At 33.8% G+C, this 12,652-nt stretch overlaps 1 protein-coding gene across 1 annotated transcript in view; it reads right to left on the bottom strand.

Annotated features, from left to right (window-relative positions):
- Window positions 1-2,688, bottom strand: part of LOC138710883 (endoplasmic reticulum-Golgi intermediate compartment protein 3) — a 36,980-nt gene extending 34,292 nt beyond the window's left edge. Inside the window, exons 1-2 of the mRNA XM_069842066.1 lie at window positions 2,485-2,688; window positions 1,128-1,286 (exon numbers count right to left, since the gene is read on the bottom strand). Coding sequence (XP_069698167.1) covers window positions 1,128-1,286; window positions 2,485-2,581 — 256 coding nt within the window. The 5' untranslated portion in view covers window positions 2,582-2,688. The remainder of the gene's footprint in view (window positions 1-1,127; window positions 1,287-2,484) is intronic.
- Between the last annotated feature and the right edge of the window lie 9,964 nt (window positions 2,689-12,652).

Genomic DNA, 12,652 nt, shown 5'->3' with positions numbered 1-12,652 from the left:
TCTCGGCCTCTCAAAGGTCTTTTCCCCTCAAGTCTTCCAACTAACACTCTTCATGCATTTCTGGATTCACCTATATGTGATACATGCCATGCCCATCTCAAACGTCTGGATTTAATGTTTCTAATTATGTTAGGTGAAGAATGCAATGCGTGCAGTTCTGCATTGTGTAACTTTCTCCATTCTCCTGTAACTTCATTCCTCTTAGCTCCAAATATTTTCCTAAACACCTTATTCTCGAACATTCTTAACTTCTGTTCTTCTCTCAAAGTGAGAATCCAAGTTTCACAACTATACAGAACAAATGGTAATATAAGCTTAACCGTTTTATAAATTCCAACTTTCAGCTTTTTCGAGAGCAGACTAGATGAGAAAAGCTTCCAACGGAATAATAACAGACATTTTCAATATTTTATTCTGCGTTTAATTTCCTCTCGAGTGTTATTTATATTTGTTACTGTTGCACCAAGGTACTTGAATTTGTTCGCCCTTCCAATTTTTATATTTCCATTCCTTGCTATGTTCTGGTCACGAGACATAATCACATACGTACTTTGTTTTTCGGGGTTCACTTCCAAACCTATCTCCTTACTTGTTTCAATTAAAATTCCTGTATTTTTTCTAATCATTTGTGAATTTTCTCCTAACATATTCACGTCATCTGCATTCAAACAAGCAGCTGATGTAACCCGTTCAATTTCAAACTCTCTCTGTTTTCCTGGACTTTCCTAATGACATATTCTAGAACAAAGTTAAAAAGTAAAGGTGATAGCATAGTCTAGTATATACAGTCACGAAGCTTGAGTTGTGAGGGTACTAGGAACAATAGACTGTGCAGGTACTATTTCGCAGTCTGTAATGAGGCGATAGTAGCGATCCTAGTGGTTAGCAACTATCTATGGATGCATATTTACTACGTATTGAGCTTCGTGACTGTATATACTAGACTGTGGTGATAGTGCATCGCCTTGTTTTAGCCCGCAGTGAATTGGAAAAGCATCAGACAGAAACTGAGGCCTACTATAGCCATAACATTTTAAGCAGCAATGCTAAAAGGAACTAGCCTATAGCCATAATATTTTAAACAGCAAGGAAAAGTTGGCTGTGTTGTGAATACAACAGAAACTCACATTCACAAGAAATTGAAGGTATTATAAAATCTACATTTATTCTGAGCTTTGGTCCTCTCGATGTGTCAACAAATATTTCTTCCGAGATTGTGGGTGTCCAGTAGTCTTGAACTTCAAAAAACACGAGTAATGCTATGACACAGCAGCTCACTATTGTAACTGTAAAAGAAAGAAATTAAGTTATTTTAATGATAATTCTCCTGAAATGCGCTACACTAAAGATGCCACAATTTTCTTTTGCTTCACTGGCTTCTATGAGATGTATATAGAGATAAAGATGTGGTTTTAGTTTGTAGCCACAAATACTTTCAACACAAAAATCGTTTGATACTTACCTTCTATTCTAATGCATAGTTGTAGCTCTCCCTCCCCCATTTGTTACTAATTATCAACATAACATGCAGGAGGTCCCGGACAATTACTTGGGAAATGGCTCAATTCCCTAGTATTCCGTCCGGACGTCTCAAGTGTTATACTTGTAACAAGTGTGGGGGAGGGAGAGGGACTACAACAGTGCATTATAATATAGCCTAGAGATAGCCTAAGTATCAAACGATTTTTATACTGACAGTATCTGTGGCTGCAAATTAAAATCACGTGTTTATCACTATACCTCACATCTCACAGAAGGCAGTGAAACAATAGAAAATTGTGCCTTCTTCAGTGTAGCTTTTCTGGAGAATTGGTATTTTGTTAAGTTTAGATACTAGTATAGTAAATATCTTAAAAATGTCTAATTTTGCTATGACTTAAGTATTAACAAATAATTTCAGTAGTTTCTCCAGTATTAATAACAGGGATTGTAATGTATTGTAATAAACTCGACAAAACAAGCAGTCAAAAAAGCTTCTCTAGCTATATCTAAAATGGTAGGCCTAGATCAATTTTTATGCTCTTTCAAATAACGTTGCTTCTCTCTTAATAGTGTTCAATAAATCATAAGTAGTGACCAAGATTTGGAAACAAACAGTAGGCCTAGTTGTAGAATTTGAGTACAATAAATGTTTTACTACCGATTTAATGAAGATAATATCACAAAATCCGTAACTATAGTGTACGTATGTTCAATTCTATAATAGTAGATCATTATTTGCTATATTATATAAAATAATAAACCATGCACATTAACGCAATGCTGTTGTCATAAATTTTACTGCGTAAAAATATTGTTTTTCGAATAGTAATCAACATTATAGGTTAGGAGACTGTAATATATTATCAATTCAATATAATGAAGTTCAATAATATTAGGACTACATTTTAATAGGTATCTTTATGTTTACAAAATGTTTGGCCGGCCCTAGTATCAGGTGCCGGTTAGTTTGGTGTTGTGTTGGCAATCTTTCTTATTGTTTACCTGCTGCTCCTCCAAAAGTTTTGATTCTAAAATCTTCCAAGGTTTTCGGATAGGCATCCAAATAGCGTAATCTAAGAAAAATATCGTTAGTAGTCATGATGTAAAACGAATTCTGTAATAAAATGTAGCGTAAAGTATATTATCAAAACTTCACACCTGTCAGACAGCGACACGCATGTCGCCCAAAATTGTCAGACGTCACTTGTTTTATTACCAACTTCAGTACAGTGAACTGGATTTGCTGTATTCAGTTGGTAGATACGATTTGACAAAATTCAGGGGTGGGGAAACAATTTGATAAAATATTTTACGACACATTATAACAATCTTTGCGCATGTACAATATTTCTGCTGAAGTATGGACATTACCTATACAAACTTGTCATATGAGACAACTAGACCTGGAGATAATGGTGTAGGGTGGCCAGTTCCTTTTCCCCTAGTTACTCTATATGGCAGTAATAAATTATACATGGACTCTGAGAAAATGTGCTATATACATATTTTAGTGATTGCAATGTTCTTTTTATCATTGATTTTTTATTTCAAAATATCAAGTATAACTGTAAATAAATTGCACAATAGATATTCACCACATAACTTTCATTACTGGTACCAATTTTATTGTAAAACTTGAGGCAAATATTCAGAAATAATAAAAAGAATACAAACTACTAAATAAAGAATAAACACAGAAATGAAGTGTAGCTTACTGAGAGAAACATTAAATATCTCATTTGTATCACAATCTAGTATATACAGTCACGAAGCTCAATACGTAGTAAATATGCATCCATAGATAGTTGCTAACCACTAGGATCGCTACTATCGCCTCATTACAGACAATGCGAAATAGTACCTGCACAATCTATTGTTCCTAGTAATCTCATAAACTCAAGCTTCGTGACTGTATATACTAGACTGTGGTTTTATGCTGTCCATATTCCATTACATTATCAGTCATTACTCAAGCAATCTTCTTTTTCTTGAAGTCGAGGATAATTTTCTGTACAGACTGTAGCTCTATGATCGCTACAGATAGGCCTACATTGTTTACAATTCTTGCAATGGGGGGGGGGCACTGCTCCCCTCCAAACTTATTTCAACTCTTTTTTTCTATTAACATTAGAAAATATTAAATTCAAAAGATTTTTCTTGCTTCTGTTTATGATTAAGTTTCTATGCTCAAATTGACAAATTAATGTGTTCCGTTTCTTTGATTTTCTTCTACCGTTATTGCTTCGAAGCTTTATGTATGTGTCTTCTTGAATTTCGTTCAATAGTTCCATGAAATAATATAGGATATATTAGAATGGACAGCACTAAATTCCTGGTTGAATTTCGCATGAAACGATTCGCAGCAGTTTGTAATCCGGTCTCCTGTATTACCAAAATTAGTCCATATTTCAGGGGGGAAGTCAGCTTCATAACACACAGCACAAGAGGCGTTCAGGGAAATAAATACCTCTCACACCCGGGAGCCGATACGACCGTTCAGGTAAGAACAATGTTTCAAATCAGGGAGCCAATACGACCATTAGTGTAGTTACGAGAGCCGATACGAGTATTCCGAGCGAAACTTGTTGCCCGATGAAACAGGTTTGTTGTTCCTTAACTATTAAACCTATAGTGTACCTGTACAGGTTTGTTTATTTGCGCATGAGTGTCATGGTCAGCGATGGAGACGCATAGGTAGAGACCACAGATTTTCGCATAATTACCTGAAGCCTAGAATGAATGTAGTAATTTCTAATAATAATGTAGGGGAGTCGGTAGGCAAATTAATTAACCATTTCAGTTCGAACTTAAAGATTGAAATATAAAAATTATTTAAGCATGTCAGTAAACTAGTGATTCAGAAAATTGAAAAATACGAGTTACATGATTCATATTCATTGTTTGTAAATTTAAATGACTTACTAAATCCAGTAAATATCGTACAGATAAATGTTAGGCTAATAATGTTAATGCACTCACAGAAAGTGTTAAAACAATAGGTTACTTCAACGATATAAAAAGTGTAGCATTTCTTACTTTGAAAGAAATAGTTTTGAAACAATAATCCATCACTTTCAATGTTAAAGTTGACGTGATTGAAGCATTACACTGAATTTAAACCTACTGTGTTGAAATGTATCTGGGTTCCTTGTGAATCTGTTGAATAAATTGATGTATGAAAACTTTATCATTATTTGGACGCCTAATGCGTAATATAGGGTTGTCTTTTCACTTAAAACTCTCTTTCCAAATTATACGAAATTATTGAGATTAACTTACAACTAATTAGCGATGAAACAAGATTTTTTTTTTTAATTAATAAGGAATTCTGTGGTCTCTAGCCCATAATGTAAGTTACTCGTCGCAGTTGATAATGTGTCGTAAAATAACCAATTAAAAATTACTCGTCGACTGCAACACAAAACAAATAAATTGCGAACAACTAAGGCACAGTAGCATATTCTAGTATATACAGTCACGAAGCATGAGTTGTGAAGTTGCTAGGAACAATAGACTGTGCCGGTACTATTTCGCATTGTTTGTAATGAGGCGATAATAGCGATCCTAGTGGTTAGCAACTATCAATGGATAATATTTACTACGTATTGAGCTTCGTGACTGTATATACTAGACTGTGACAGTAGTTCAACAGAGCACGACCCACTCCGCCTTCTATTGTATACAGTAGAGCAGAGATGGGCATCGTGCCTCACTTGAGAATTTGTGCCTCACTGACCTTCACAGAGCTTATCGCTCTGGGTGACATCATCTTCACAGTCCCCGTTCCTCCCTCACGTAGCTCATAGGCGTGGGCAGATTCTATATCAGTTTCATAAGCAATATCAGTGGTGGCATAATGGCATTATCAAAGCAGTGTGTACGCGTTAGAAAACGATTATTTCATGAGAAATGAGAGGAAGAATTTTTTTGCTGTTTAGAAGGGGAGAACATACGATGTATGTTATGCTCGAAAATCCTATTAGGCATTAATAAATTTAATATACAACAACAATACTCCTTATGTCATAAAGAACATGCTGAATTAGAAGGTAAGACAAATTAAATGTTATTTTCCGTACTATTCCGAAGAAAATTTATGATCTTAACATTTGCATAGTACGTATACTAAATACGACATTATACCTTAAACGCGCTGCATTAAAAGGTAGAAGGAATTAAATGTTGTTTGTACATATTATTTCCAAAAGAAATAAAAAAAAACAATATCAAATGTGCGTAGAAAACGAAATATGATTTTCTGAAATTATTTTAGATCGAGAACGTGCAAATCTATTAAGTAATCTTGAGAAACGCCAGAATATTCAAGAAAATAAACGTAGACAACGTGATGGAATATTATTGGCTAGTTACGCAATTTCTCGCCTGTGATTTAAATCAATTCAATGATGGAGAAATAGTAAAGAGGTTTATGATTAAAGCTGCCGAATTAATTTGCCACATTGAATAAAAGTTTTCGAGTCTCTCACGTTAATTCGCCACTGACCGCCTTAGCGATTACGATAAGATGACGCAGGTCACAGCAGTTTATATTTCCCATCTACCCTGCAGTCTCCTCTCCTAGTAAACAAACTATTTCAAATCGAGTGCCTCACGTAACCGAAAATTGTGCCCATGTATGCAGTAGAGGGACTATAGAACACAATTAACCTGAAACTACTTGCCTCTCTCCTATCGGGCAACAAGTTTCGCTCCCTGGTTATGTGACACAAATCTCTTATGTGAGACTCTCTTTACTTCATTTTTTAAGGAAGCCCAGCGAAGGATTCTTATTGTTCACAGCCATATTTGAATTAAAATAATCCAGGATTTAATGCTAGATGTAAGTATGAGTGATTATACAAACATATTATACAGCAGTGCAGTAAATAAAGTCATTATTAAATTATTTAATATACGAATTATTTTACCTCATTGCGCATCACATTGGTTCGTGATTTATACTGCACAGAACATAGAGTGTTACAGCATTCCAGCTACCGGTACCGTATTAACCAGGATTTCTATAAAACAATAAAGGATGCAGACAAGCTGCATGGCTTTGCGTTTGTGGGGCGAATTTCAGATCGCACAAAGCCACAAAGGTAGCAATCTAAACAAGTGGTATCGCCGGAACAGGGCAGATGTCCGCTCCACATTCGGAGCTCTTAAAGCAGAAGGAATGATTTCAAATTCAGGCTCTGTTTTCTGTGGAGTTGAAAATATTTAACTGAATCATATAACTCGCAGTATTTCATTTTGTTGACTACTATTGCTATTGTTGTCATTATTATCATTATTATTAGTAGACCCCTAATATTAATAAAAGTTTGGCTGTTAATCCGGAGATTCTCTCGGGCGTGGGTTCGATTCCCGCTTGGGCTGACTGCCTGGTTGGCTTTCCGAGGTTTTCTCCAACTGTAAGATGATATGGCGAATCCTCGGCCTTATCTCGCCAAATATCTTCTCACTATCATCAATTCCATCGATACTAACCTAGTAGCTGATACAGCATCGTTAAATAACGGACTAAAGAACCACTAATGTTGGCACAAGCCTGTTGAAAACAGTAACAGGACAGTGTTCAATTTGGAAAAGTATAACGATAGTATTTTTGTAGCTTTTTATGTTCTTCAGAATGCATCGTAGTAGATATTCACACTCTTCGGACTTGTTCTGGAAGAAATAAAAACAGTAGTAGGCCTATTTACTTGCAAATGGTTTTTAGAGAACCCGGAGGTTCGTTGCCGCACTCACATAAGCCCCCCATCGGTCCATATTCTGAGCAATAATAATCCAGTCCCTACACTAGTAAGTCGCTTAGGGCCGTATTCATAGACATTTTTAGAGCGGGCTTCCGGTGGATGATTAACGAACTAACGTTTTTTGTATTCATAAACCAGTGTTAGCGATGAGATATGATATGAATCCTGTACAAGTAACCAGTCGATAGCCGGGGCTAGTTTAGCACGCTCGTAGCGCGGGCTAGCAAAATATCTATGAATAGCACCCTTAATTCCTAAAAAAAAAAATCCATGCATATAGGTAATTCATGTATCAAAATGTTTAATATTAAATGTTTAATTAAATTTTGTTAATTTACATGAAAAGTCTAGAATTTATGAAAATGATAAGAACTATTTAACTTTTCACGAATGAATAGGTCTACATGTGTTTTTGTAAGCACGTCTAAGCTGGGCATATAAGCCTATAGCAAGAAAAGACCGTAACATTAAAAAATTTCTTGTCAGAACGAAAAGTTACATTTGTTCGGAAAAAATTTCTGCACATATAAAGGATAAAACTAAAATTCGTTCAATAATTTATTATCATCAGAATCTCACTAGAGGTTTTGATTTATCTAGAGAAAATCAAAACTCGAGTTTGATTTGACTATTACACGATTAGAAGAAAGTAGCCTATATAAAGATTAGAAGAAATAAAGTACTCTAATAAAATTAATTATATTTCACTAATGTTAGCTTTACCAATACGTTTGAACGGAGCCACCATTTTCAGTTTACTATCTATGCGGTAAACAAATGACGATCGCAAAGCATGTTTTATAGTACCGTGAAGAATTTGCAGTTTGAAATATTGGCAAACAAAGAAACAAATGGTATGGAGGTGATAAAAACAAAAGAAAGTATATAATGATTAGAAGAAATAAAGTAGGCCTACTCTAATGCAATAAAATAGGTATTAATTGACTTACCAAAATTATATTTCATTAATGATAGCTTCACCGAAACTTCTGAACCAACGAAGAGAGATTAATCTCTCTTCTAACTCGTTGGTTTGAACGGAGCCGCCATTTGCAGTTGACTTTCAATGCGGGAAACAAATGACGATCGCAAAGCATGTTTTATAGTACCGTAAAGAATTTGCAGTTTGAAATGTTGGTAAACGAAGAAACAAATGCTAGGGAAGTGATAAAAACAAACACATGCTAGGGAAGTAATAAAAATAAACGAATGCTAGGGAAGTGATTAAATTGTAAGAGATAAACAGCCATGATTGGTTGAAACATCATTTCGTACCGTTTTATTGATCAAAAGTAGTATGACGTAGTAAAATTGTAATAGTCATAATAAACTGCTCTCTTAAATTGATTAAGCATATTCAGAATTGAATCAACGACTTTCCCAAAACACGCTATGAAATATTTCATATGAAACACTTTTTATCTCGAAAAGGAAGCAAAAACGAGCAAAATTATATTAAACTTTTTTGTTTGAATTATCTCAAAGAATACCCTCCTAAAATGAATTCACTCTGTATACTAGGTAGAGAATGGTTTCCAGGACTATATACTCGTATTATGAAAACGTAATATCATACATGATGAGTGAAAGCATCAACGGATGTTAAAATCAAAATTGTTCTTACACCAAATTAGGAGGGCTTTCACAATCACGATGAATATTATACTAAAATGTTGTTTATACTGAAATATTAATATTAATTAGATATGCTTGCAGTTTTTCCACTGTATAAAACTTCTATTCCTAAGAAAGACTCGCAGAATCTACAGGATGATGTAACAACAAATTCAGGGTATATTGACATTACTTTCTTCTTATTCTTTTATTATTATTATTATTATTATTATTATTATTATTATTATTATTATTATAGTAATTGTCTAAAATAGACAAATGGGCATTTGCTGCTACATGCCACCAGTTGAATGTAATATGAAATGTAAGTTGGACGACAAAATATGACAAAAAATAGTTGTGAAGAATTGTAATAATAATAATAATAATAATAATAATAATAATAATAATAATAATAATAATGATAACATTTTTTTTTATTTATTACTAATATTTAATGTGCTGTACAACAGCCAGAGGCCAATAACAGTTCAGCAATGAAAATATAATTTCAAAACAGTAACAATGATAGAAATTACAATAAAAGTACATGATAATAATAATAATAATAATAATAATAATTATTATTATTATTATTATTATTATTATTAAAATACAGACAATTAACAATAAAGACAATTGAAAATGAAAGCTTGGAATCTTATAAATGAAAATAATATAAATGGTATAAATGATAACGAGAATAATATTATAATACATATCTAAACAAAATAAATTAATTTTATTAAGATATTAATACAACTGACATAAGACTCCAAAAAGTATATGCTACACATTAAATGGATCCAAGATCAATCCATGAAAATTAGCATATTTTATACATCTGCAGACCGGAGAGAGAGATTTAGAATTTCTATTTTAAAAATGTTCATGAAATCTTAAACCTTTAATAATAATAGTAATAATAATAATAATAATAATAATAATAATAGTCATAAACAGATTGCCTAGATTTGGTCATAAACAGATTGCCTAGATTTGAGAGATCGGAAAGAAAACATGCGGCTAATAATTTAGACTTGACCCGCCAATGCGCTGCGGAAATTGAGGGAGAGGTGGAGTATTGCAATGGTCAATACCACGCACTGCACCCCACTTCCCTCGCTTTGTGCCCCTCCCCACGTACTAAGCTCCGTGGTGCAGTGTCGAGCGTTTCAAATTAGGATTATTCTTCAAATCTGCTCACCCGTGGAAGTCCTTATTAAAAACTGAATGTGAAAAAGATAAACCGATGCTGTTGTTAATATTATAATAACAATATTAGTGTTGAAATGTGCATCTGTGAAGATTTATTTACATACAAATTAATATTTAAAAGATAAATATACATACCACCCAAAATATATTTTCTTAGACATTAAAATAATTACAGTTAAATTCTATAAGATTCTTAATAAAGACATTTCTTCACTGCAGCAGCAGCAGCAGTAGTAGTAGTAGTAGTAGTAGTAGTAGTAGTAGTAGTAGTAGTAGTAGTAGTAGCAGCAGCAGCAGCAATAGCAGTAGTAGTATATAAGTAAATATATAGTAAGTAAATAATTAAATAGTATTTACCTTATGTTGCATTAGTATACTATCAGGATAGAAAATTATGGAAATCCTTCGAAATAGTTTTCATTTGACAATATCATCGCTTACTTGAATTAATTCTCCATAATGATAATACTAATAATAATAATAATAATAATAATAATAATAATAATAATATCATCATCCTTCACGGATTAGGCCTCTGTATACCTGTTTGGGCCCCATCTAGCAGTCTTCTAAAAGGTCTTCCTGGTCGACGATGTCCTCTAGGTTTATACTGCATCATAATTTTTGGGATTCTTGAATTTTCAATTCTTCTTACATGATCTAGCCAATTTAATTTGTATCTGTTGATTTTTTCTTCTACTGACTCTGCTTCTAATTGTTCTAAAATTTCTTCATTCCTTTTTCGGTCTAAAAGAGTATATCCTGCTGTCCTGAAAAATTTCATTTCCGTTACTTTGATTAAGGATATTCATATGATACATGGTCAGCACGTGGCTCAAAATCTATAATAATAATAATAATAATAATAATAATAATAATAATAATAATAATAATAATAATAATAATAATAATAATAATAATAATAATAATCCGTGGAGCTACGGCGTTTTAAGGACTCAGACCGATCAGCCGGCTGCTGGCCTCACGTCCACATGCCGAAGCAGAGGTGGACGATCATCTAACCAGAATCGTGTGGTTAGCACAATGATCCCCTTAGCCGTTATATCTGGCTTTCGTAACCGGATTTCGCTACCTATCGTAGCTCTCCAAGTGCATCACGATGCTGGATGGATACCGGTCTAATACACTGGCCGAAATTTCATGCGAAAAATCCGTGTGCATTTCGTAAGCGAGTCCTAGTGCCTTAAGACCACAACGGCACGGCGCAGGATTACATTTTAACGCAAAATTTTGTTTTTAATACTGATTCAATCAATCTTTCATAGTCTTACATCGACACTGAAAAAAATTACCACATCTGAATCAGTCATTTCTAAAAGGGTTTTATTCCATTTTTTTTATTCTAAATCACTTAAGGACGCTATCGTATTCGTCTCACTTGAACGCATCTTTCTGCTGAGGAAGGACATTCATTATTCCAGGCATTTATTAGATGTACACAAGCTTCACAATATTCACAGCACTTTTGAAAAGGCGCCATTCCTGAAATAAGGTATTTTTTATGGAGAACTGATTGCTGAGCGCTTATGGAAATGACTGATTCAATATTGCGTTAATTGCACTGATGGTCACAGTAGCCGATGGTGAGCTCTATATACGATGATTGTTCTAGTGCAACAGGTTTCTCGAGTAGCATTTGTGAATCCAATGCCGACAGGTGGACTATCCCACCTCAGCCACGACAGAGCCATCTGCTATCCACAGATGAACATCTAACAAACCCCAGGACCTTAAACTTCAAGCATCGGAGACCCGTACTACTTCAAGACTGCATCTCAGCCAATTTTTAACAATTGTAGATGGAAGGAGTGTGTGTTGATGGAATGAAATAAAGAAACGGGAATATCCGAGAAAAAAACTCTGCGCTACATCTGCTTTGGCCATCACAAGTTCCATAATGATCAGACCGGGGATCAGTTCTTCCAATATTTCAATTTTTATTAATTATAATTAGTTACAATGGTACTGAAAGAAATCACAAGAAATTACCCCTGAAATAGCCTAAATTGAAATTTTCTCTTATTTTTTCTTTTGCAGTACTACTCAATTATTATTTATTTACTATTAAACTCTGGGGGGATTTCCCTTCCCTACCCTTCCTAAATGATGCTCTGTTGTATGTATGTAATTATTTACACTGCAAGTGGGCAAGCACCCGGTGGCAGTGGTATACACAATATAAACAATACACAATAAAATTACAATACACAATACAATTATATACACAATACGATAAGAATAGACAATACAATTTAACACAATAATTACAATTAATAATAATACATAAAATAATCTAATTAATAAGTGAACCTAATTTTACAATACAATCTACATATGTAAAGGCCCTACATAAGTTTCACATTGGTGCTGATAATAGTCTTTCACTTTACTCTCATCTCACTCACTGTAGTGGCACTATGACGCATTTCACTGACACTTTAGGACATATTTCACTGATACTCTATAACACATTTCAATGACACTATAGAACACATTTCATTTACACTATAAATTATCACTGATACCCAATATGAATAAATGCTGGGTAACTTTCG

This window comes from Periplaneta americana, chromosome 12 (genome assembly GCF_040183065.1).
Source record: "Periplaneta americana isolate PAMFEO1 chromosome 12, P.americana_PAMFEO1_priV1, whole genome shotgun sequence".
Classification (NCBI taxonomy): Eukaryota; Metazoa; Arthropoda; class Insecta; order Blattodea; family Blattidae; genus Periplaneta; species Periplaneta americana.
This window is presented reverse-complemented; position numbering and strand designations above follow the sequence as displayed.